This window comes from Pelodiscus sinensis, chromosome 5, assembly GCF_052426305.1.
Source record: "Pelodiscus sinensis isolate ZL-2025 chromosome 5, ASM5242630v1, whole genome shotgun sequence".
NCBI classification, from domain to species: Eukaryota; Metazoa; Chordata; order Testudines; family Trionychidae; genus Pelodiscus; species Pelodiscus sinensis.
The window spans coordinates 129,156,662-129,181,374 of record NC_143056.1 but is presented as its reverse complement, the minus strand read 5'-3'; the positions used below and the strand labels follow the sequence as shown (position 1 = coordinate 129,181,374).

Below are 24,713 nucleotides of genomic sequence, written 5' to 3'. Positions count from 1 at the left end.
AACAGCTTGGGCCCAGGTGAGATGCACCTCTCCGTAGCTGGCGCAGCTCCACTGGACACAACTGGGGGAGGGGTGCATCTCCTTCAGCTGTGGCAAATCCAGGTTCTTCTGCCACCTGCACCCCCCCAGCCAGAGTAAGGAATGCAGCAAACAGTGGACTTTCCCCTCACTCCATGAGGGACGGGAACAGCCAGCAATGTTCCCATGCAATTCGGGGGAAGGGAGCTTCAGCCCCCCGCCTCCCTAAAGGATGCCTAGAAAGTAGGAGTCTCTGGGCTGAGGCAGTCCTGAGTGGTGGGGGGGTGCCCCCAGCAAGCCAGCCACTTTCACCTGCTTGGTGATTCTCTCTTTTCTGTATGTTTTATGAGGAACAATCCCATTCCAGGCACATTCCGCTGTCCTGGTGTACCTGCCACCAAGCGGAATTGAACCTGGGACCTCGGGAGCTTAGTATAGGACAGGCCTGCACAACTTGGAAAGCAACAAGAGCCATATTACTCCAAAGAAAACAGCTGTGGGCCCCAAGTAGGGATGCTCTCCCAAAAAATACTAAACATGCGGCTAAAAATTTTTATTGAGCAAAAAAAACAACAAAAAAAAACCCACTGCATGTCTCCACTTAGCCCCCTGGCATTTGTCTTTCCTTCACCCTGCCTCTTGGTGTCTTCCCCTTTCTCCAGACCTGCCCCCCCTTCCCTCAGCACAAGCCCCTTCCCCTAGCTGACTTCTGCCTTTTTGAATCTGGCGGTCACTGGAGTCTACCGGCATCCCGCCCTCTGGCTCGTGCCCCACCTCCTTGTGCTGGAGTTGCATGCACGCAGCCCAGCGGCGAGAATTCCCACACTTCCCCCTCCCCGGCGACGCTCGCTCCTCCACCTGGCCGGCGGATTGGATGGGGCCGCGCCTCCCATAGTTGGCACAGGCCGCACAGTGAATCCCTGTGGGTCACATGTTAGGATGCTAGGAATTATTAGGAAAGGGATAGAAAATAAGACCCAGAATATTTTACTGCCCCTGTATAAAACTATGGTACGCCCACATCTTGAATACTGTGTACAGATGTGGTCTCCTCACCTCAAAAAAGATATTTTGGCCTTGGAAAGGGTTCAGAAAAGGGCAACTAAAATGATTAGGGGTTTGGAACGGGTCCCATATGAGGAGAGGTTAAAGCGACTGGGACTTTTCAGTTTAGAAAAGAGGAGACTGAGGGGGGATATGATAGAGGTCTATAAAATCATGAGTGGTGTAGAGAGGGCCGATAAAGAAAAGTTATTTATTAGTTCCCTAAATAGAAGAACTAGAGGACACCAAATGAAGTTAATGGGTAGCAGGTTTAAAACTAATAAAAGAAAGTTTGTCTTCACACAGCGTGTAGTCAACCTGTGGAACTCCTTGCCAGAGGAGGCTGTGAAGGCTAGGACTCTAACAGAGTTTAAAGAGAAGCTAGATAATTTCATGGAGGTTAGGTCCATAAAAGGCTATTAGCCAGGGGATAGAAATGGTGTCCTTGGCCTCTGTTTGTCAGAGGCTGGAGAGGGATGGCAGGAGACAAATCACTTGATCGTTGTCTTCGGTCCACCCTCTCTGGGGCACCTGGTGCTGGCCGCTGTCGGCAGACAGGATACTGGGCAAGAAGGACTTTGGTCTGACCCAGTACGGCCGTTCTTTTGTTCTTATGTTCATGTGGCCCTCGGGCTGTATGTTGTGCAGGCCTGGTAAAGGAGCCTCTACCCTTTGAACTAAAAGGCCAGCTGGCTCCCAGCCCATGCTGTAGAGATCTCTTGTTCTTAACTTTTGCTGTGGTTGAGGTGTGTCTGCATGGCACGGTGAACCACACTGGGTGTGTGGGGTACACTGGCACAACTAAACCCTGGCCTTGCTTTTAAGTTACAATAAGAAGAAGCTGTACACTGAATTTGTTGGTCCTAACTCTTACCATTTAGGAGGAGTTCTTGAACAAACAGACACACACACAAACTCTCTCAAATATGTAGCAGATATACAGTTTATATCCACTCCTATGTTTCGGTAACCGGGTTTGGTTCTTTAAAGGATTTGAAACCACAGAGAGAGGAATACTTCTTTTTTAGGGTCAAACACTATGAAGGTGCTTCTACCAGTATAGACTGGTATAAAGGTGCACACCTTACACCTATTCCTGTACAGGAAGGGATTAAAAACTACACCAGTATTAAAAACTTATGCCAGTATTTACACTAGTGGCTGTACTAGTATAACAACAGTCAGAGAAAGTCATGCCCCCTAACTGATATCACTGTATATATAACAGGTCTGGCTCAGGAGTGAGTCATTGACACAATAAAACTCGGAAGTCCTGAAGAGCTCAAAGATAGAGCTTGATAGAGCTTGTGAACAGCTGGAGCGTGAGTTCCCTCCTGTCCAGAGTCGGCACACCTGCCTGATGTCTGATTTGGTGAAACTCAGAGAGCCTCATCATATTGTATAAGGTGCCCAATCTACATTAAATGCTGGTTGGGCCCAGAGTTGGAAGCAAGTCACAGTTGGGGCTTTCTGCTGCCGGGATAAAGCTGGGCTGTGAAAGAGTTGGTCTCAGGTCTCCTTCGGAATCAAGAAAAGAAAAATCTTTAGAAATTCGAATCTGAGATTGTCACTTAATCACAGGATTCCAGGAGCGGCAGGTTTCAAAACACACTAAGGCTACGTCTAGACTGGCATGATTTTCCGCAAATGCTTTTAATGGAAAAGTTTTTCCGTTAAAAGCATTTGCGGAAAAGAGCGTCTAGATTGGCATGGACACTTTTCTGCAAAAGCACTTTTTGCGGAAAAGCATCCGTGCCAATTTAGACGTGGTTTTGCGCAAGAAAGCCCCAATCGCCATTTTCGCCATCGGGGCTTTTTTGCACAAAACAATACCACGTTGTCTACACTGGCCCTCCTGTGCAAAAGCATTTGTGCAAGAGGGCTTTTGCCTGAACGGGAACAGCATAGCATTTCCGCAAGAACACTGACAATCTTACATGAGATCGTCAGTGTTCTTGCAGAAATTCAAGCGGCCAGTGTAGACAGCTGGCAAGTTTTTCCGCAAAAGCACTTGCTTTTGCGGAAAAACTTGCCAGTCTAGATGCAGCCTAAGTGTTGGGAGGCTTGTGAGAAAATTGGGAGAGCTGGCAACACAGCAATGTGCCCTAGTTCAGATAACAGCTGGCAGGAAGAAAAAGAAGGGTTGAGAGAGAATGTGAAGGATGTATGGATGGTCATCACTTCTATGTCTCCCTGCAAATTTCCCAGAGTAGGCTGGTGTTTTCTCAGATCCATTCAAATCTCCCGTGAATGGATTCCCAGCCAGGAGGCTCCTTCAGGAACGTTTGCCAAGCGTTAATATCAGAGCAGGTGGATTGGATATCGAAGTTACATGATGTCAGGGTTTCATCTCCAACAAGCGTGTGTGTGACTGTTGATCAGCAGCAGTTGCTGAAAATCCACCAACATGCCTGACTTTAAACTTCTTCACTTGTTGGCTCACAAGCTAACCTCTGCAACACCAGCCCCCTGCTCAGCTTCCCATTGCTCCTTGGCTTCCCGTTCCACTGTTGGACATGATCGCTATTCTGGTAGCTCCCAAAGGCTTCAATCAGGTGCCCCTCAACACCCCATCTCTGTGATCCCTGAGGAGGCCAGGGGGCGCTCTAGCCTCTCAAGACTCCATCTCTGTGATCGCTGAGACAGCCAGGGGGCACTTTAGCCCCTCAACACCCCATCTCTGTGATCGCTGAGATGGCCAGGGGGCGCTCTAGTCCCTCAACACCCCATCTCTGTGATCGCTGAGATGGCCAGGGGGCGCTCTAGTCCCTCAACACCCCATCTCTGTGATCCCTGAGGAGGCCAGGGGGCGCTCTAGCCCCTCAACACCCCATCTCTGTGATCCCTGAGAAGGCCAGGGGGCGCTCTAGCCCCTCAACACCCCATCTCTGTGATCCCTGAGAAGGCCAGGGGGCACTCTAGCCACTCAGCACCCTATCTCTGTGACCCCTGAGGAGGCCAGGGGGCGCTCTAGCCCCTCAACACCCCATCTCTGTGATCCCTGAGGTGGCCAGGGGGCGCTCTAGCCCCTCAACACCCCATCTCTGTGATCGCTGAGACGGCCAGGGGGCGCTCTAGCCCCTCAACACCCCATCTCTGTGATCCCTGAGGAGGCCAGGGGGCGCTCTAGCCCCTCAACACCCCATCTCTGTGATCCCTGAGGAGGCCAGGGGGCGCTCTAGCCCCTCAACACCCCATCTCTGTGATCCCCTGAGGAGGCCACTATAGTGGCTCCTGCTGTAGGGAACTAGCCGGCCAAACAGCCGCACGTGGCTGGTGGCTCGTGCGTGTCGGACACGACGCCTCTCTCCCAGCCACACGCCGTGTCCTTCATCCCTGGCCCTGAAGACGCCTGGGGACAGTCTAGCCCCTTCACACCCCGTCTCCATGATCCCTGAGCAAGCCGGGGGCGCTCTAGCCTGCCAAGCACCCGTCTCTGTGATCCCTGAGGAGGGCGCTGGCTCTAGCCCCGCCCCCTTCGCTGTGCTCGGCGGGGAGGGGAGGGGCGGGGCCGGGGGCGGGGCCAGGTTGACGCTGCCCGGCCCCGGGGCGGCTCCTGCGGAGCCCGCAGACTCGCTGCTCCGCGCTGGGCCGGCCGGGCTGGGCTGGGCTCGGGCCGGGAAGATGGCGGCGAGCAGGAGAGTGGGCAAGGTGCGGGCCGGAGGGGGTGAGGGATGGATGGGCTGGGTGTGGGGCGGGGGGGCGCTGGGTGTGGGGCAGGGAGAGGTGGGAGGGGCTAGGGGTGCTGGGTGTGGGGCAGGGAGAGGTGGGAGGGGCTAGGGGTGCTGGGTGTGGGGCAGGGAGAGGTGGGGTGCTGGGTGGGGGCAGGGGAGGTGGGGGCTGGGAGGGGCAGGGGTGGGGTGGGGCAGGGGCTGGTGGGGGCAGGGAGAGGTGGGGTGCTGGGTGTGGGGCAGGGAGAGGTGGGGTGCTGGGTGTGGGGCAGGGAGGGGTGGGACGGGCTAGGGGTGCTGCGTGTGGGGCAGGGAGAGGTGGGAGGGGCTGGGGTGCTGGGTGTGGGGCAGGGAGAGGTGGGGTGCTGGGTGTGGGGCAGGGAGGGAGAGGTGGGAGGGGGGGGAGAGATGGGGATGCTGGGTGTGGGGCTGGGGGAGGGGTGGGGGGTGGGTGCAGGGCAGGGCTGGGGGAGATATGGGGGCTGGGTGTGGGGTGCAAGCTAAGCCCAGGGCAGGAACTTTGTGTTACTTTCGCTTTCCTTTGGGCTGCTGGACCCACCCTGGGCTGGGGTCCCTCCTGGTCCCACAGTGGCACCGAGGGCCCCGCTCCCTGCAATGGGCTGAACCCCTCCCTGTGGTCCCCCCCCCCATCCTGCCACACCGGCCCTTCCTGCACCCTGCCTGGTCAGAGGTACAGCTGCAATACCTGTGCAAAGGGGGGTGTGGCAGAGTCACTGGTTCTGCCGGCATCTGATTGCCCAGCCCCATCCGACCTGAATAAAACCCTGGCTTGTAACATACTGAAATCACAAGGGGGGCTCCCTAGGGTGAGGTGCCAAGGGCTGGCCCAGAAGTTCACCCTGTTTGCCTGGGCGAATGCCTTATGCTGGCCTTGGCAACATTGGCTTCATAAAGGATCCAGTCCCTGTAGCGTCTTTACAGGGAGCAGCTGCAGCTCGCCATGGAAGGGGAGCTGGGGGTGAGGTGTTGGGGGCTGAAGCAGGACAGGGCAGGAGGAGAGGAAGCAGAGCCAGTGCCAGGGTCAGGCAGGTGCTTTCACTTTCTGTTGCTGTTGCCTGGGGAAGTCCCTGGATGGTTTCTGGGAAACCAGAGGCAGGAGGTGTGGCTGTCAGGGGCTGCTGGCCAGCCTGGGAGTGGCTCTTGCTTCTGGAGCGACCTGTTTCGGGAGACAGCAAATCTCTTGGGGTGGGGAACCCCCATGTAGCCTGAGGGTCCTTCATCAGCTGGGATGCCCCACTAGGGGAGGTGAGTAGCTGGGTGGCTAGCAGTAGGCGGCTCTGTGGCTTATTTGCCTTTGGGAGCAGGAAGTGCACCCCCCCCCCCCATTTCAGTGTGTTTCTGAGAGATGAGTCTGGGGCGACACTGTGTTTCCTGTTACCTGGGTGCTTGTGCGGCCGCTCAGGAGAGATTTCAGTGCCGCTCCGCTGAATAGCAGAGCACCCACAGCTGGGTTTGTGTTTCGATTGGTGGTGCACACCCGCACCTGCCTTGGTGCATGCTACAAATATTCTGCATGGGGATGGGAAAGATTCAAAAGCTCCAGAGGTGGGCGGAGCTAAGCTCTGCCCTTGGCTGCTGGGGCCAGGTTGTGGGGAGATAACAGGCAAGGGAGGGTGGCTCTCAGGGGTGCCAATCGCAAGGGTTTGAGGCGGTTGCCTAATGTGCAAGTGCCAACACCTTGGTGGACAATGCTCTGTAGGTCCCGGAGCAATGGCCAGCCCCTTGGGAGCAATGCTCCCACACAAAAACATTACAGCTGCTACCAGAGTGTTGCCCCTCTGTCGCCAACACTGCTCCCATGGGGAGGGCTGGGCTGGGGCTGCCGCTGGGGGGTGAAACATGAACCCACCACCCTGTGCTCCCCAAGTGAAGGCCCCATCCCCTAGGCCACCTCAGAACCCACCCCATGTCTCTACCTTCAGTGGGTCCCTTATCCTGCCTTCCTAATATGGGAGCCAGGTGCCAAGTGCATTCCTGGAGCAGTCTGTGTTGGATGTCTAGCCCCTCACAGGGTGGAGTGGGGCTTCAGGTGGGGGGAGGGACTTGCACCCAGGCAAATGCTGTATGCCCTAAGCCACTCCAGTGAGGACTGAGTGACGTTGCAGCCTGACACACCCAGTGTCACAGTATCACCCAAATTTGATCTGACTGCCCCTCTCCCCCTGCCCCGTCCAGAGGGAGGGGCTGCTGGCCAGATGGTGTTGTGACCTGGTGCCTGGCTACTCTGTTCCTGAACAGCAGAGAGCAGGGCAATCTGGGACTCCTGGCAGCACCTACTGGGTGGGTAAGGCCAAGGGAGACGCCAGGTCAGAGTAATAGAGTTTAAGGCCAGAAGGGACCACTAGTTCATCTAGACTGACCCACCCACTAAACCCAACAACTAAAATGAGATCAAAATATCACAGCCTATAGGAGGCTTTGCTACTAGGTGTCCCAGGAAGAGACGGGGAGGGAGCAGTGCATGAGACCCTTACAATGGCAGGGAAATGATGAAGTGAGCGATGTCCAATCATCTGAGCAAGTGGCCCATCCCCCAAGTCAGCTGAGGAAGACAGAAACCCCCCATGTCCCTGCCAGTATGACCTGAGGGGACAATTCCTTCCTGACCCCACATATGATGATCAGTTAAACCCTGAGCATGTGAGCAGCACCCAGCCGGCCAAGCCCCTGAGAAACTCATCTGTCCAGTGTCCCATCTCCAGCTGTGGCCATACCTGATGGTTCAAATGAAGGGAAAAAACTCTTACAGAATACATTGGGAAGGAGGGGGGTAGCCCTTCCTGGCCCCTGCCAGTGTCTGAACCCTGAAGCATAAGCCTCAGGAACGCAAGACATTGACCAGAATTGAGCCCCAAGGCTGCTGACCCAGTGTTCACAATCACAAGCAGCCTTGCCATATGGCCACGCTCCTAAATTTACCCAGTGGAAGGGGTGACGAATGGGCATTAGAGTGGGTCCCTGCTGAGGGTGTGGGAGACAGGATCTGGAATCCCCCCTGCAAAGATCTGAGTTGGTGCCACTGGTGGTTTGGCTCATGCTGCTCCATGGGGATGGTTGGGGCTTGCTGGAGAGGTGGGAATCTGAGGCCAGTAGGGGTGGCAACTTTAGGAGCAAAAGGCAGGGGCCAGTTGGGGGGCAGCTCTGAGGTGGGAGTCCTGATAGCTGGGCTCTGCCCCACTGCAGGAACTGGATGACTTGAAGAGGTCGGGGTTCCGCTGCTTGAAGGACATCGAGGTGGACGACACCAACGTTCTTCTGTGGAAGGCGCTCCTGCTGCCGGTGAGTGTGGAGACTGGGAGATGGGAGGAGCAGGGGCTGCCTGCCCCAAGGGGGTCTGCGCTGGGTTCAGATGGGGGCAAGCCCCCAGTTCTGCCTTGGGATGTTTGCTGGCTCTGTAGCTTCCTGCCCAGTCTCTCCTGCCCTGTGTCCAGGACAATCCTCCGTACAACAAAGGCGCTTTCCGCATCGAGATCAGCTTCCCAGCCGAGTACCCCTTCAAGCCCCCCAAGGTCACCTTCAAAACAAAGATCTACCACCCCAATGTGGACGAGAAGGGGCAGGTCTGCCTGCCCATCATCAGCGCTGAGAACTGGAAACCCGCCACCAAGGCGGATCAAGGTACGTGCCCTCCTGTGACACATACACGCCTCCAGGGAGCCCATGAAGCACGAGGTTCGGGGGTGACAGCAAGGGTGGCAGCCACATAGCTGCAGGCGTGAGCGAGGACGGTGGTGTGGGGCAGCAGGGGTGCCAGGGCTAGCATGAGTAGGTGAGGCAGGTGCCCTGCGGAGCGGCTGGTGGTGGTAGAGCTGGTGTGGGGCAGCAGCCTCCTGCATTGCTCCGTGCCACGCTGACCCCTCCTTCGTGCCACGCTGACCCCTCCTTCCTGCTGCAGTGATCCAGGCCCTGATCGCACTGGTGCACGAGCCGGAGCCGGAACACCCCCTGCGCGCCGACCTGGCCGAGGAGTTCAGCCAGGACCCCAAGCGGTTCCTGCGCAACGCCGAGGATCACACCCGCAAATTCAGCGAGAAGCGGCCCTGCGAGTGACCCGCCTTTGCTCTGCAGCCCCTGCCTGCTCCTGGGGGGGGGGTGCAGCTTCCCTAGGTGGGGGTGGGGCCTCTGCACCCAGCGGGTGAGGTGTAGTGGGGTGGGCAGGACCAAGGTGGCTCCTCCATCATTGCTTGCCGTCATGGCAGTGGGTCCCTTGGCGTTCTGGGGCATGTGCCCCACCCCCTGCCTGGACTAAGGGGGTACCCATCACCTCGCTGACACTGTTCTCACTTGGGGGGGGGAGGCCTGAAGCCCAGGTGGGTGGGGCATTGAATTTGGGTGCATGGGCTTTTCTGTTCCCTGCATACACCACAAACCCCATTGTCTCTGTCCATCCTGGTTTGGTTTGTCACCTGGCACTTTCAAACCTCAGCTGCAAAGCCCAGGGGCAGCCCAGAGCTTTGTGGGGGAGGGCACGGCAGCCCCAAATTGCCTTGCCTGCCCCCAGACCCATACAGACTGGAAGAGACGACAGGGATGTGAATGGGGTGGGGGGTGAAATGCTCCATTGGGTCCAGCAGAGCAGGTGACCGGAGCTGCGTGCAGGGGTCAGGCTGGAGGACAATTCTGGGTTGAAATCATGTGATGACAAATGTTTTTTAAAATAGCCTTTTGGTGGGGGAGATGAGAAATAACCTCCTCTTTCTGGCCAATAAAAACGGACCATGATTCCACCACTCCTGGGTGCTGTGGCCTGCGCCTGTCCCCCGCCTTGGTTGATTTCCCAGACAGCTGCCTTCCCTGCCCAGCCTGGGGGGCGGGGGGGGGGGAGGGCAACATTCCCAGGGACCGTCTGAATATCTCTAGATTCCTCCTTTTTCCTGCTGTCCCCACCTCATCCACACCCACCCTCCCCTGTTGAGGTGGGATTTCCCGAGAATGAACCAGTCCTATTGCCCCAAGCTCCGCACCGGAGGGGGAGGGCCCTGGGTCCTGTCCTGTTCCTAGCCAGCTCCCCAGGCTTCCTTTCCCTTCTCCCCAGTCCGGTTGAAGGCCAGGCCTTGGAGCTGCCAGAGCCGTGTGTGACCCCAAATCACCCCCCCCCCAACAGTGCTGGGAGCTGCCTTCACAGGGAACATAAAACCCTTGGCCACGTGTGCCTATTAAAGATCCCACAGGCGGGTGTCCGAGCCCCTGCCAGCTTGGGCGATCACATCCTGCCTCTCCCTCCCCCCTTGGTATGGTTCACTCCACTTCCTGTTCTAAAGGCAGGTTGGCTTAGTGCCCTGACCCTGTGTCTCCAGATCCCAGCTCCCACCAGCCCTGATCACCCGTGTGCCCTGCAGCTGGGAGAAGTAGCTGGGTGCCGGAGTCAGTGTGGCTACGTCTACCCTGTAGCCTTCTTCCCGAAAACTTATGCAAATGAAGCACGGAGTGGAATAACAGCACGCTTCATTTGCATAATTAATTAGCAGCCACTTTTGTGCAATAAGGAGCTGTGGAGACGGCTCCTTTTTGCGCAAAACCCCCTCTTGCGCAAGAGCCAGTCTTCCTGAAGAGAACAGCTCTCGTGCAAAAGTGGCTGCTAATTATGCAAATGAAGCATGGCAATATTCCACTTGGCGCTTCATTTGCATGAGCTTTTCCAGAAAAAGGCGACAGTGTAGATGTAGCCGGAGGGAGAGTGCGGGGGGCAGGATCCATGATCTGGCACTAACCAGACTCTGCCATGAGAGGACAGCCCAGAGCTACGGGGCCAGTAGTTCAGGGCTGGAAGGGGGAAGGGTCTGGTCTGCTGAGCACCTGCTGCAGGGTTGGCAGAGCTGTGCCAAGGCTCTGCCAAGCTGCAGAGGTGTCTTCTGCTGCCGACGGGCATCTCACCTGGCTGGCTGCAGCCACCACCCGCCTCTCAGGCCCTGGCAGAGGAATGTGGCTGGTGCTGATGGAGCCCCCAAGAAACCACCCAGTGGCTGCCTGTGCTTGGAGCAGTTCTGCTTTATTGGATCTGCCAGGACCTTGCCTGCCCTCTGAGCCAGAGCTCCTGCTGGCTGGGGTGGGGTGGAGTTATCAGCAGAGGAGATGCCAGGCTGTGGGGGGGGAGTGCCAGCACAGACCTGTGGGGAGAAGGGAAGTGAGTAGTGCAGGGGTCAAATGTCCAAGTTATGGAGGGTGGCTTGCTTTGAGACCCCTGCCTTGGGGGCTTTGGGACCCCTGCCTTGAAGGGCCCTGCTGGCACCTGTGGGGCACTCACTCTGCCCTTCCAGCAGCTGGGACAACCTCAGCCAAGGAACCCAGGGCTGGGAGAGGGGGCAAGGACCAGGCCTGGGCATGCTGCCCGTAGTGGGTCTGCCTAGCAGCAGGCCGCTCGCTGGGCACGAGGCTGAACCGGGTTTTTAAGGGGAGTCTCCATGGAAAAGGCTCCACTGGAAAGAATCTGTCCTGACCCGTCTCCCCTGCCTTACTTCAACAGGGGAGAGAAGATGCCCCTGGAGCTGCCCTGCTGAACGCTCCCCCACAGCCCCATGGGAGGGGGGTTGTGTCTCCCCAAACAGCCAGGCGTGGCTCTGCCCTCGGGCTCCCTGCCTCCACTGCGGCCAGGCTGCAGCTGAGCTGCCTGACTCCTGGTGTGCTGCGGCAATGTGGCCCCAGCCTCCCTCCCTCGCAGCAGCTGGGGCTGGGGGCGCTAGCCTGGCTGCCCTGGGGTGCTCAGGGCTCTCACAGGCGGTGGTGGAAGGGGTGGGGCTGGGAGCTAGTCTACCCCAGCTGGTGGTTCATGCACCGCCCACGAGGGGAGGAGTGCAGGGAGGTCCCCAGCCCTTGGCTGAGCTACGGAGCCTAAGTCTGTGTGTTCCTGGAGAGCCCTTCCCCCCAGTTGTTTGAATGGGGCCGTGGTGCTGTCCTGGGGGGCTGGGCCCCAGTGAAGGCTCTGAAAGGGGTGGGTGCAGTACCACCCCTGCCCTTGCTCGATCTGCCCCTCTGGGAGGACATGGCACCAAGGAGCTTCCGGCTCCCATGTGGGCAATGAGGGGAAGATGAGGGCTCCTATCCCCACCAGCACCCCCTCTGTGGGCCCAGGCCCCCCTATCCCAGGCTGACCGGCCAGGCGGCCCCTCCTCACCAATGCTGTCAGGCGCGCTCTGCTTCTCGGGTGGCCCCTGCCCCCGCCTCATTTCTTCTTGGTCTTCACCAGCCCCTTGTCCACCAGGCTGCGGTACAGCTCCTGGACGTAGGTGTAGACGCACTTGGAGTCCGGGACGCTCATGCGCACCATGTCCTCCACCTCCAGCAGCGGGGCGCAGTCGGCGTGCTGCCTGCCGGACAAGGGCTCTGCTCTGAGCCAGGGGCTCCTGGTTTGCTCTATAGACAGCCCACTGACTCTCCCCCTCCCCCCAAAGGCCCCCTGCTCCCAGCCAGGGCCTCTCTGCAAGCAAAGGTGCCTTGTCCATGGGGGAGTGGCCCAGGATGCCTGTCGTGGCAGTGGATGGGGGTGAAGGGCGGGTGAGTGCAGAGCTAATGCCCTAGAGAAGGGCTCAAGATCTACTTCCGGGGGTGGGGAACAAGGGGCAGAGTGCCTGGGAGCCACAGGGTAATTAGCTAAGGGCTTGAATTACTGGGTGTGGCACCAGCCGGGCCTCCTATAGCAGAGCTGAGGTGGGGTGGGCTGCTGCACCCCATCCCACCCAGCCTCACTGGAAATTCCAGCTGGGGAGAGCAGGGCTGGGCAGGCTCCTCCCACTCTCTGATGTCACAGCGCCTCACGCTGGGGAGGGCTGGGCAGTACAGTCTCCTCCCTCACCAGGGAGGGCAGAGCTGGGCCATGCAGGTGTTGTCACGCCCTGGTGTCACAGCACCTCCTACTGGAGAGTGGTGTAGGTTCTGCTTCTGCTTGGTGTCACAGTGCCCCCTGCTGGGCAGCTGCTGATTTCTACCCTGCCTCCAAGCCCCAAATTGGCTGTGTGGCAGAGGTCCCTCCCTTGGTGGGGCTGGTCGCCCTAGGGATGTGTGGGGGGAGGGGAGCACACTCACTCAGCAGTGGCAAAGGCCAGGGCAAAGTTCTCCCTGCGGTTGGCTGGGTCGAGGGCCTCATAGTCGAAGGCGTCCGGGAAGAACTTGTGGATGAGGGCGCAGAAGGCCAAGCCACTGCTCCAGCTGGAGGAGAAGTTTTGGATGTCCACGTGCTGGGAGTGAGACAGGGACACAGGGAGGGAGAGCCGGTCAGCCCCACATGTGCTGGCAGGTCACCTTCCTGGCCTTCCTTCCCCATGGCACTGCAGGGTCTGGTGGTGCCTGTCTGTGGAGGCTGCCCTCCTCCCACCACTCAGAAGAGAAGCGGGGGTAGAAAGCCAGCGGCAGGGTTCCCTGTAATCCGGGCGCTTGTGTGGCTGCTCAGGAGAGATTCCAGTGCTGCCCAACTGATTAGCAGAGCGCCCACAGCTGGGTTTGTGTTTCTGTTGCGGGTGCACAGTAGCACGTGCCTCAATGCATTGAAAAATTATTCTGCACATGGATGGAAAAGTTCCGCATATGGATGGGACATTAAAGGGAACATTGCCCAGCGGCTGTGTTCTCTGGCCGTCTCCACAGTGGCAGGGTGACAGCGCTATGCCCTGCGTGGCAGAGGCCTGCCTGGCGCACAGGGGCGCTCTCCTGCTTGTCCTCTCCATGCCAGGGGGTCTCAGGCTGTTGGCACGAACCACTGAGAGGCAATAGCCACTTGCCTGGGGATGGTAGAACCTGATGTGCCAGCCACCTGCCCCAATGCTCCCCAGCTGCTAGCCTGCCTGCCTCTCTGTGCCATCTGGCCCCCTGGAAGATCCGGGTGGCAGTGTGCCCAGCCTGGTGGGCTCCCTTGGACCCCTGCCCTTTCCTTCCGGCACCCCTCAATCTCTAAAGGCATTGTGTGGAGAGAGGGGGGCTAGCGTCTACCCGCCCCGCAGGCTTTCTGTGTGTCTGAGGGGAGGGAATTGCCGGCTGGGCACCACCTCGCCCCCGCCCACCTCTCACCTCGTAGCCACGTGTCTTGGCACGACACCACTCCAGCAGCATGTTCTTGATGGCGTTGGCGCCGCCAGTCTTCTTGATGTTGGGGGCAGGGCCACTGGCTGCTCTGCAGGGGGCATGGGGTGGGATAGAGGGGACGGTGTCACAGAGAGAAGGGACAAGGCATATTCTGCTGGAGTGGCGAGTGCCCACATCCACTCCCTCCTCCAGCCTGGGGCCTTCCTTCCCTGTCCCACCAGCCCTTTGAACCTGCATGGGGCCAGGAGCTGAAGGGATTAACGCCCGTGTACCCTTGGTGTCACACTAGCTGCTCCAAGCGCTTTGCCCCTAACATCCAGTGGCAGGGAGTTCCACAGATGACTGCTTGTCCCTCTCTATGTCCCTTATTGACATGTTGCTCTTTAATGGCCCTGGATGGCCCTCATTGGTTGACCAACCAGGGATAATCCTCCAAGCTCCGCCCTTTCTTGTAGGCTGGCCCATTTGTAACTCTGCGGGTGCGAAGGAGGAAGGTTGGTCAGTTTCATAAAGGATTGCACACCCCCCAAATTTTTCCATAATGGCCTTGCGGGATTGGGCCCTGGGTGCCAGGCGGGGTCGGGTCAACTCCCTCCGATCTAGGGCCGGTCTCTTCGGCTTCTCCTTGGGGGGCGTGGCTCCTTCAGGTGCGGGGCTCGGCCCGCTGTCCTGCTGGGCTGCCCCTCCAGTGCTGCAAAGAGAGAGGGGATGGATCAGAGAATGGGCCAGGAAGAGAGGGGGTATCAACCCGTGGCTGTGTGCCTTCCTTTGTACCCCAACCTGGCACCAGGGGGTGCTGTGTTGGGGCAGGAGTCCCCTATCCTGGCACTGGGTGCCCACTCGGCTGCTCTTACCTGGCACTGCCATCGGGAGGGGCTTCTGGGCCTTGGGAGATGCCTCCTGAAAGGAATTTACAAAATCCTGATGTTAAAAGCAGGGACTGCAGTGGGGTCAACTGTATATCTGAGGTGGGGCTGTGCTGGGGGGTGGCCCTGTGTGAGGGGGCAGGAGCTGTGCCAGAGGGGGGTGGCCCTGTATGAGGAGAGTGGGGGCAGTGTTGGGGGGGGGGATCCTGGATGAGGGGTTGGGGCTCTGCTGGGGAATGACCCTGTGAGGGTATGTCTGTGCCGTGGGGATGCCGTGGGGGTGTCTCCTCCCTGGAGTCTCCCCTTCCCCAATCCCACTGGCCTTACCTGGCTGGGGAGCCCCCGTCTCCACCCTGATGGCAGCATCTCCTGTGGGGCTGGGTGCAGGCTCACCCCACTCTTCCTCCTCACCTCCTGTCTCTGGGGACAGCGGCTCCTCTGAGGTGCTCCCACTGTGCCCCTGGGAGGGGACAAAGCCCTTGAACAGGACCAGTCCCCTGCCCCCCAAATCCCATGAGTCCCCGACCCCCTGGTGGCCCAGGGCAACGGGGAGGGCTCGGGGGCACCCGCAGCACCTTCCCAGCACGCTAGCCCCATGGGAGATGTGAGGGGCTTCCCTCCTCTCCTCCACCCCATTGCCCTGTTTGCCCTGTGGGGACACTCACCTCTCTGGCCAGAGCACCGCTGGCCCCCTCAGCTCCAGCCCCTTGCTCCTCAGACACCTGCCTCTCTGGCTTGGCCCCGGCAGCCCCCTCCTGGGGTTCAGGCTCAGCCCCTCCTACTGCTGCCTTCTCCTCTGCCCCAGCCCCTTGCCCCTCTGCTCCAGCCCCAATATCCCCAGCCTCACCACCCTGCTTAGCATCATTCCCAGAATCCTTTGCTCCCCCGGCCTCACTGCTCTGTTTAGCATCGCTCCCAGAATCCTTTGCTCCCCCGGCCTCACTGCTCTGCTTAGCATCGCTCCCAGAATCCTTTGCTCCCCCGGCCTCACTGCTCTGCTTAGCATCGCTCCCAGAATCCTTTGCTCCCCCGGCCTCACTGCTCTGCTTAGTATCGCTCCCAGAATCCTTTGCTCCCCCAGCCTCACTGCTCTGCTTAGCATCGCTCCCAGAATCCTTTGCTCCCCCGGCCTCACTGCTCTGCTTAGAATCGCTCCCAGAATCCGTTGCTCCATTGGCCTCTATGCCCCCCTTTGTATTACTCCCAGAATCCCCTGCTGCCCCAGCCTCAGCACCCTGCTTAGCATCACTCCCAGAATCCCCTGCTGCCCCAGACTCAGGATCCTGCTTAGCATCACTCCCAGAATCCCCTGCTTCCCTGGCCTCACCCTGCTTAGCATCACTCCCAGAATCCCCTGCTTTCCCCTTTTCCCCCAGCCCATCCTTGCCCCCCGCTGCCTCCACCCCTTCAGCCTCCTTGGCCGTGGCCCCGGGCTCCTCTGCCATCAGTGCAGGGTTGGGGGTGGCTTCCTGCGCCTCCATCTCTGGAAGGAGACAAGAAGCATGTGGTCAAATGGAGGCAGCAGGGATCCAGACTGGGGCTGTGAATGCCCCTTGACAGACCTGTCCAGGGACTGGCCTCCCAGCCTCCCCGGGCTCTGTCCACCCCTGCCCCAAGCCCCACCCTTGGCATGGCTGGGGTAGGAGGCGGCGGGTTGCCCTCTGCTGACCATTCCTTGGCATAGTGGGGCCCTACCTAACTTCCAGGGCAGTTCTTTGCCGGGGAGGGGGAACACTGATTAGGGCACCTTGGGGTGGGGTGGGAATGGGGGCAGACAGAGCCCCTGGTGTGGGGGAGCCGGAGGGAGTCCCTGCAATGGAGGGTTACACCCAGGGACCATGTGCAGGGGAATGGAGGGTGCCAGGCGCCCCGGGATCCTGCAGCAAGTTTGACTCACATCAGCGAGGTGAGGCTCTGCAGTAAATACCCCAGGACCTTCCTAGGCCCAGGGGAAGTGGCCAGGGAGGCCAGTGGGGTGGGCTGTGCTGACAACCTGCTCGGGCAGGATGGTGGCCAGGCTGGGTACTGGCCCTTTAAAGCAAGGGGGGGCACTTCCCCATCACTGAGTAAACAATCCCTAGGGCCTGGAACAGGCCTCTGACTCAGGCACCAAACGTGCAGGGGGGGGGGGTGTCTTAGGAGGGGACAAGGGACCCCCCTCAGCAGCTAAATATACCCCTGACATTTACCTCTCTGCCAGACCCAGGCAACAAGGGATTTGCCAACTGCTGCCCCAAATACTCCCCCCATAGTAAACTGCCTGCAACCCCAAGCTTCCCCCAGTTCTGCTTGTGCCCCACCACCCTGCCCCACCATTCCTTGCTAGCCCAGCCCCAGGCTCGCCCCAGCTTTGCCAGTGCCCCACAATTCCCACCTGTTGCTACCTACTAGCCCAGCCCTGAGCTCCGCCCGACTCTGCCAGTGCCCCACAATCCTGCCCTCCATCCCCTGCTAGCTCAGCCCCAGACTGTCCCCCAGCTTTGCCAGTGCCCCACAGCCCCGGTTATTCCAGGCCTGGGCTCCCACGACCTGCCTTTGATACAGATGGTCTCCCCCAGTGCCTGGGGAAGGGAAGAGGGATCGGGGGTGTTTCCAGGGCATCCTAAGCCAGGGCAGGGGGTGTCTCCAGCCCACCCAGCTCCCCTACTGGAGGGGTTTATTCAATGCCCCACCCCTCCGGCCCTCCCTGGAGTCAGGGTGCTGGGCAGGGCTGCACCCACCTGCCGGCTGCTCCGTGGGACAGGCTGGTTCTGGGCTCAGTCCCGTCTGTCCTGCGCTTTGTGTTACAGCTCTTTGGAGCAGCACGGCCTATTTTTACCAGGAGGGAACAGGTGCCACTTTCATTCATGCTCCTTCACCCTGCCAGCTCCTCTGCCCCCTCCCCTAATGGCAGGGGGGATCCACTCTCCCAGAGTGACCCCCCCGGAGGAGTTTGACAGGTTATGGGAGGATCCCACTTGGCAGGGGACCTTCAGGTGGCAAATGGGAAAGTGGGCCACAGGGGACCCCACCCCAACTACAATAGGAACCCCTCCCCCATGCCAGGGTGCTGCCAGCTGTCCAGCTTGGCACCAGAGCTGGAGCTAACAGAGCCATGGGGTCACCCTGCTCCCAGGGGTCTCTTTCCCACTGGGGTGTGGGCCAGGGGGCTGTCGTCACCCCTCCCCCCAGTACTGTCATTACTTAGGCAGCTCTGCCACCCTGTGGCCAGGCCTAGGAATTACAGGTGCACCCCTAGGTGGGTGACCATAGCAGGGTCCTCAGTCCCTCCCAAACCCATGAGATGCAGGCGCTTCACTGCTGGATTTGGGGGTTACTTCCCACTGCACAGGTGGGACTCAGTTTTCCAGCCAATCAGGAAGGAGACTCTCCCCCTTCCCCGTAAATGCTGCTGGGGAACATCCAGGCCACCCAGGGTAGCACAACTGGTCTCCATCCTCAAGGGCAGGCAGCTCTGGGGCCTGGCTCACCAGCCTGGCCAGATGCTGGGGCTGAGACACTGTTGTGCGAGATGGTCATAAATGGGGCAGAAGGAAAAGACAGGGCAGGTTCCACCCAATCCAGTGCCCAGGCAGCTCCCTCTGCAGCTGTTACCTGCCTTCCCCTGGCATCTATGGCTTAGCCATACCCGATGCCTCCCTCCTAAAGGCAAAGGCTGCATGCTCTCGAGCAGTGTTTCCCAAATGGTGTTCCACGGAACCCCGGGGTTCCCCGAAGTAAAAATAAGGGTTCCGCACGAAAATTCCATTCCAATAACATTTTCTTATTAAAAAAATAATATTGAAGCATTTATTAATTTTATTGCCACAATAAGTGTCCCTGTGTAATGCCAGCTTAGCGAGAGAGTGGGGATGAGGACGTCACTACTCAGCGCTGATGTCCATCTATTAGACTGTTATTAGGGGTTCTGCAAAATTCTTTCGAGTTTAAAAGGGTTCCATGGCTAAATTAAATTGGGAAATGCTGCTCTGGTGGGTAGAGCTGGGAACTGGGAGTCAGGAGAACTGGGTTCAGTCCTGATTCTGAACTTGGGCGAGTCTCTGCCCCTGTTTCCCCATGTGTAATACAGGGGCGGGGCACGACAAAGCAGGTGCACACACTGCCAAGGACGAGCTGCCTGGCTCTGTATTTAGTACAAGGCTCTGACCATCGCTGGCTCAGAGGCCAACAGCAGCTGTTAGGAGGACACAGAGTCCCATGCATTTGTTAATGGCAGGCAGGTGGTAAGGCTGGTAGCCAGGCTAGGGCGTGTACTTATGAAGTGTATGGGGCTTGATCGGACAGGGCCCACCTCAGCCCCACTGGCGGTGGGGTCCACACTATAGTGTTGCCCCTTCTCTCTGAGGCCTATGGCAAGAGGTGTTGCCTGCCTGGGCTCAAAGGGAGAGAGGGGCTGGTGGTGCCCGACACAATGGTACTGGCTGTGCCCAGGCTCCGGAGGCTCTGCTCCTGGCCTGATCTGCCTCCGTGGGCAGGGGACTCTGGGAGCCTACGGCAAATAACGTCACAGCCCCACCCCCAGCCGGCCCCCTATGTAATCACCCCATGACCCCCTCCCCACAGCCTGTGTCACCCCACATCCCGACAGGCCCCCACTGCAATCACCCGCACCCCATAACCCCTTCCCACAGCCTGTGTCACCCCACAGCCTGACAGGCCCCACGGCAATCACCCTCCCCACAGCCTGTGTCACCCCACAGCCCGACAGCCCCCACTGCAATCACCCCCACCCCATAACCCCTCCCCACAGCCTGTGTCACCCCACAGCCCGACAGCCCCCACTGCAATCACCCCCACCCTATAACCCCTCCCCACAGCCTGTGTCACCCCACAGCCCGACAGCCCCCACTGCAATCACCCCCACCCCATAACCCCTCCCCACAGCCTGTGTCACCCCACAGCCCGACAGCCCCCACTGCAATCACCCCCCCCCACAGCCTGTCACCCCACAGCCCGACAGGCCCCACCGCAATCACCCCCACCCCATAACCCCTCCCCACAGCCTGTGTCACCCCACAGCCCGACAGGCCCCACTGCAATCACCCCCACCCCATAACCCCTCCCCACAGCCTGTGTCACCCCACAGCCCGACAGCCCCCACTGCAATCACCCCCACCCTATAACCCCTCCCCACAGCCTGTCACCCCACAGCCCGACAGCCCCCACTGCAATCACCCCCACCCTATAACCCCTCCCCACAGCCTGTGTCACCCCACAGCCCGACAGCCCCCACTGCAATCACCCCCACCCCATAACCCCTTCCCACAGCCTGTGTCACCCCACAGCCCGACAGGCCCCACCGCAATCACCCCCACCCCATAACCCCTCCCCACAGCCTGTGTCACCCCACAGCCCGACAGGCCCCACTGCAATCACCCCCACCCTATAACCCCTCCCCACAGCCTGTCACCCCACAGCCCGCAGCCCCCACTGCAATCACCCCCACCCCATAACCCCTCCCCACAGCCTGTGTCACCCCACAGCCCGACAGGCCCCACTGCAATCACCCCCCCCCACAGCCTGTCACCCCACAGCCCGCAGCCCCCACTGCAATCACCCCCACCCCATAACCCCTCCCCACAGCCTGTGTCACCCCACAGCCCGACAGGCCCCACTGCAATCACCCCCACCCCATAACCCCTTCCCACAGCCTGTCACCCCACAGCCCGCAGCCCCCACTGCAATCACCCTCGCCCCATAACCCCTCCCCGCAGCCTGTGTCACCCCACAGCCCGACAGGCCCCACCGCAATCACCCCCACCCCATAACCCCTCCCCACAGCCTGTGTCACCCCACAGCCCGACAGCCCCCACTGCAATCACCCCCACCCCATAACCCCGCCCCACAGCCTGTCACCCCACAGCCCGCAGCCCCCACTGCAATCACCCCCCCACAGCCTGTGTCACCCCACAGCCCGACAGCCCCCACTGCAATCACCCCCACCCTATAACCCCTCCCCACAGCCTGTCACCCCACAGCCCGACAGCCCCCACTGCAATCACCCCCACCCCATAACCCCGCCCCACAGCCTGTCACCCCACAGCCCGCAGCCCCCACTGCAATCACCCCCACCCCATAACCCCTCCCCACAGCCTGTGTCACCCCACAGCCCGACAGGCCCCACTGCAATCACCCCCACCCCATAACCCCGCCCCACAGCCTGTCACCCCACAGCCCGCAGCCCCCACTGCAATCACCCCCACCCCATAACCCCTCCCCACAGCCTGTGTCACGCCACAGCCCGACAGGCCCCACTGCAATCACCCCCACCCTATAACCCCTCCCCACAGCCTGTCACCCCACAGCCCGACAGGCCCCCACTGCAATCACCCCCATTCAACCCCCCACTCTCCCAGCCGGTCCCATCCCTGCTGTCCCTGAAGCCCCGGGGGATCCCAACCTGCCCGCTTTTGGGGGCCTCTCTCCCTCCCCTGCGCCCCACCAAGGGGCTGAACCCCTGCAACGCCCACCCCCCACCGGAGGGGGCACTGCTCCTTCAGCTACGCTAGGCTCATTAGACCTCCTGGCTTGTCTAGCAACAACTAGCACTCTATGGTAACATGGCTGCGCCCATTCTCCCGCCTCACATCCGGTACGTTCTAGCCTCGGTCCTCCACCAGCTCTATGCTCTAATTGGGTTCCCCTCCTTCCCCTGGAGTCCCGGCACATCTCTATGGTTTGCAGCGGGCCCCTCTCGCCTCCTGCCCCTTCCCTCCCGCTCTCTGGCGGGTCACTCTGCGGAAGCGGAGTCCTCCACAAGCCGGAAGTGGGCGCCCCGCGTCTGACTCTATGGTACCACGGAGGAGAGGGGGGGGGAGGGCCCATCGTACCGGAAGTACCTGTTCCCCGCATGTTTCTGGTTGGCGGCGGGGGGAACGTCACGTTACTGTGCAGCGTGGGGAGGGGAAAGGGGCTGCTGACCCCTGACCTCTGACCCCGGGGCTCAGCGACTCCTCCCCACGAGGAGCGCGCAGGGTGAGAGGGGCTCGGGGCTGCCCCTAGTCGGGGGGGGTCAGGGACTTGCCCCCCCGCTGCATTGGCTGGGGCACATCGGCCCGGGGGGCTAACAAGGGGGTATCATGGGGGGCGGGGCCCGCACGTGGGGGGCACATGGGGGGCAGGGTCATGGGGGGCACATGGGGGGGGGGCACATGGGGGGCGGGGTATCATGGGGGGCACGTGGCCGGGGGGCACGGGGGGGTACATGGGGGCGGGGTATTGTGGGGGGCACACGGGGGCGGGGCCTGCACGTGGGGGGTTCGTGGGGGGCACACGGGGGCGGGGCCCGCACGTGGGGGGGGGCACGCATGGCAGGCCTGACAGACTCTGTGTTCCCAGGAGCAGGTCACTCGGGCGCGATGGATCCGCTCCGGGCCCAGCAGCTGGCGGCCGAGCTGGAGGTGGAGATGATGGCCGACATGTACAACAGGTAACGGCCCCTCATCACAGCGCCCTCCCCCCCCCGGCATGCTGCGGGGGGTCACAGATTTGAAGGCCGGCAGGGGCCCTCTAAATTGGGGAGAGACCAAGAAAGAGGCAGGAGAATGACTGAAGGGCTAGAAAACCTGCCCTCCAGTGATCGTCGAGGAGCTCAGTTCGCGTAGGGCAGTGGTTCCGAAACTTCGGCATCATACCCCCTTTTTGATTTTTGAAAAATCCCCCCCACACACAAAAAATAGCAGCAAAACTTGTTGAGAAAAAAAATGATTGGGGGGAGGGATGCTGGGTCACCTCCCCACTCCCCCCCTGGAATTTTTTCACGCCTCACCAACAGGGCATGCCCCCCAGTTTGGGAACCCATTAGGGTAACCAAGAGAAGGTTAAGTGCTGGCTGGGTCGGTTGGTAAGTACCTACATGGGAAATAGATGTTTAATAGTGGGGTTTCCTGCAAGATAGAGTCTAGCAGAGAAAGGTCTAATATGGTCCAGTAGCTGGAAGTTGGAGCTAGATACATTTAGACTGGAAATAAGGTGTGAGATTTTAATGGTGAGAGTAATTAGCCATTGGAGCAACTTCCTAGGATCGTGGTGTATTCCTCATCAGTGATGAGTTTTCAACCAAGATGGAATGTGGGTCACAATGAAGTGGAATTGGCACAGTGGTGGGTGTGCTGGAGCTGAGGACTGGAACATCAAAAGGCCACGGGTCGGGATTGAGAGGAATTGGCAGAGCTCTGAGCTGCAACAGCACGTTGTTATTCAGGAGCACTGGCATAAATGTGGGCAGGATGTATGGAGGGAGCCCAGGATTGGGGTAGCAGGGAGGCCTGTGGGGAGGAGGCAGGACTAGGTTCACCAGGACACCTTTGGATTCTCATGCTCTCCCTCTCCTTGGTGGCCCAGAATGACCAATGCCTGTCACCGGAAGTGCGTCCCTCCCCACTACAAGGAGGCGGAGCTCTCCAAGGGGGAGTCTGTGTGCCTGGACCGCTGCGTCTCCAAGTACCTGGACATCCACGAGCGCATGGGCAAGAAACTGACAGAGCTCTCCATGCAAGATGAAGAGCTGATGAAAAGGATGCAGCAGGGGGCAGGACCGGCATAGGGACTTCCTCTTGAACATGGACAGCATGCATGATGGCCTGGCATCCTCCCTCACTGCAGCCTGGACTCACCCCTGTGCCTCCACCCCAAAATAAAACCTCTTTATGTGAGCTGGGTCTGTGCCTACAAGGACAGTTCAGAGACCTGGGGCTGTGATATACCAACTGGATGTTCTGCCCCACCCTTTTCTCTGGTGCCTTGCTCCATCCCTGAGTGGATATGATCCCAGTTCTGCTCTGTCCAGCTGACCCCCCATTTACCAGGCTGCGTCTGTACTTTTACCGCTTTGTGGAAGGAATGGGTTAGTCAGGGTGGTTTCCTGCAAGATAGAGTAATTGTATGGGAGGCCAGTTTGGCATCTAGCTGTTTTTTTCTCTGCCAGTACCCCAGCGTGGCTCTAGGGTGGGCAAACCTTGTAGGCATCTAAGTAGGCAAATTGTATGGCAGGCCATAAATGCTCGTTGGTCTGACCTCCTCCCAGTGGCAGATTGGCCACTGGCCCAAAGGGGTGTGCCCAGGGGCCCCTGCCAATTGGGGAGCTGCGGAAAAATGGGCGCCTCTCCATTGCCAGCAGCTCTGACCTCCGACTCAGTGGTGGAGCTAGGAAGCAGACGGTGAAGGGGGCAAGCACCTGAGCACACTCCCTGGTGGGAGCTCCAGGGCTGGATGAAAAAGTCTGATGTGCTGGATGTGACCTGTGGGTCCTAGTTTGCTCATCCCTCCCCTAGGGGAGGTGCTCTGCTGTGGGGAAGTGTGTGTCTCTCTCTCCCTGGTGCTCTGTAACGCTCCACCCCTCTTTCGTTGTACTGATTAGTTCCTTTGGCACTTTCACTTGAGGCAGTGTGTGACGGGCAGGATCCTGATCCTGTTTGGATAACCTCCCCCACAGCCATCCTGGCACTTCCTGTCCCAAACTCCTAGTGGAAGGGTATTCCGCTTTGATCGCCTCCCACCCCAGCAGTGGCTGCAGATCCATGCCCGTGTGAAGAGCTTGCCTCCTTGGCCAACTCCTGGCAAGCACAGCTGACCGCTGTTGCTTTGTGTGTCCACCAGGGTGCCCTGCAGAGCTCGTGGATTTTAATAACCATGCTGGTCTAACAGCTCCTGGCTGTGGTACAGGTTTTACAACTCAGGATATTAATTGGGTCATTTCCTCTTCTTTGTCTCCTCATTCAGAGAGCTGACCGCAGGTTAATGACATGGCAGCTCTGTTCAGCCAGAGGCTGAATTCTCCCATCCCAGCTACTTAGAGATCAACGTTGGCTTAAAAGGCACCAGCTGGGAGTTATTTTTAATACTCCTGACTTGAGCTTTTGGAGGTTTCATTCGTGTTGGCTGCGTGGCAGGGAAAATGCCAGAGGAATGGGCTGGAATAATAGGGAGGAGTCCTGTATAAAGCCAGAAGGGGCTGCTGTGCTTCTCTTGTTTGCTGTCTTGTGTAAGGCAGATCCGAGGGCTTCCTTGAATTCCTGCTTGAACTGGAGCAGACCTGTGAGAGACACACCCCAGCTCCATTGTCAATGAGGGAGACAAGGCG

At 59.4% G+C, this 24,713-nt stretch overlaps 3 protein-coding genes across 4 annotated transcripts; 2 read left to right on the top strand and 1 right to left on the bottom strand.

Annotated features, from left to right (window-relative positions):
- The first annotated feature begins 4,562 nt into the window (after nucleotides 1-4,562).
- On the top strand, nucleotides 4,563-9,484 carry UBE2L6 (ubiquitin conjugating enzyme E2 L6). The gene is made up of 4 exons (XM_075928607.2): nucleotides 4,563-4,713; nucleotides 7,938-8,033; nucleotides 8,186-8,372; nucleotides 8,650-9,484. Exons 1-4 carry the CDS (start codon nucleotides 4,687-4,689, stop codon nucleotides 8,802-8,804), a joined length of 465 nt encoding a protein of 154 aa, XP_075784722.1. The 5' UTR covers nucleotides 4,563-4,686; the 3' UTR covers nucleotides 8,805-9,484.
- Nucleotides 9,485-10,705: 1,221 nt separating this feature from the next.
- SMTNL1 (smoothelin like 1) lies at nucleotides 10,706-17,506 on the bottom strand. Its single transcript, XM_014571231.4, has 9 exons — nucleotides 17,353-17,506; nucleotides 15,298-16,115; nucleotides 14,960-15,092; nucleotides 14,621-14,666; nucleotides 14,290-14,457; nucleotides 13,752-13,854; nucleotides 12,774-12,925; nucleotides 11,866-12,058; nucleotides 10,706-10,861 (listed from the first exon to the last, which is right to left on the bottom strand). The coding sequence occupies exons 2-8, from the start codon at nucleotides 16,111-16,113 to the stop codon at nucleotides 11,914-11,916; spliced, it is 1,563 nt and encodes a 520-aa protein (XP_014426717.3). The 5' UTR covers nucleotides 16,114-16,115; nucleotides 17,353-17,506; the 3' UTR covers nucleotides 10,706-10,861; nucleotides 11,866-11,913.
- Nucleotides 17,507-21,450: 3,944 nt separating this feature from the next.
- Nucleotides 21,451-23,286, top strand: TIMM10 (translocase of inner mitochondrial membrane 10). Of its 2 annotated transcripts, none has more exons than XM_075928608.2 (3): nucleotides 21,451-21,607; nucleotides 21,971-22,061; nucleotides 22,976-23,286. In XM_075928608.2, the coding sequence occupies exons 2-3, from the start codon at nucleotides 21,991-21,993 to the stop codon at nucleotides 23,175-23,177; spliced, it is 273 nt and encodes a 90-aa protein (XP_075784723.1). In that variant the 5' UTR covers nucleotides 21,451-21,607; nucleotides 21,971-21,990; the 3' UTR covers nucleotides 23,178-23,286. The 2 variants fall into 2 exon arrangements, with proteins under 2 accessions (XP_075784723.1, XP_075784724.1); XM_075928609.2 differs by having other exon boundaries at nucleotides 21,459-21,607; nucleotides 21,977-22,061.
- The last annotated feature ends 1,427 nt before the right edge of the window (nucleotides 23,287-24,713 follow it).

What these genes read in the sequence shown, in the direction of transcription:
- UBE2L6 (XM_075928607.2), top strand. Translation starts at nt 4,687, where the DNA reads ATGGCGGCGAGCAGGAGAGTGGGCAAG. An exon ending in CGAGCAGGAGAGTGGGCAAG is followed by an intron (nt 4,714 to 7,937) that starts GTGCGGGCCGGA and finishes GCCCCACTGCAG; the next exon opens with GAACTGGATGACTTGAAGAG. An exon ending in CGCCACCAAGGCGGATCAAG is followed by an intron (nt 8,373 to 8,649) that starts GTACGTGCCCTC and finishes TTCCTGCTGCAG; the next exon opens with TGATCCAGGCCCTGATCGCA.
- SMTNL1 (XM_014571231.4), bottom strand. Translation starts at nt 16,113, where the DNA reads ATGGAGGCGCAGGAAGCCACCCCCAACCCTGCACTGATGGCAGAGGAG. An exon ending in CCAAGACACGTGGCTACGAG is followed by an intron (nt 12,926 to 13,751) that starts GTGAGAGGTGGG and finishes TCTCACTCCCAG; the next exon opens with CACGTGGACATCCAAAACTT. An exon ending in CTGGCCTTTGCCACTGCTGA is followed by an intron (nt 12,059 to 12,773) that starts GTGAGTGTGCTC and finishes CTTGTCCGGCAG; the next exon opens with GCAGCACGCCGACTGCGCCC.
- TIMM10 (XM_075928608.2), top strand. Translation starts at nt 21,991, where the DNA reads ATGGATCCGCTCCGGGCCCAGCAGCTGGCGGCCGAGCTGGAGGTGGAG. An exon ending in ATGGCCGACATGTACAACAG is followed by an intron (nt 22,062 to 22,975) that starts GTAACGGCCCCT and finishes TTGGTGGCCCAG; the next exon opens with AATGACCAATGCCTGTCACC.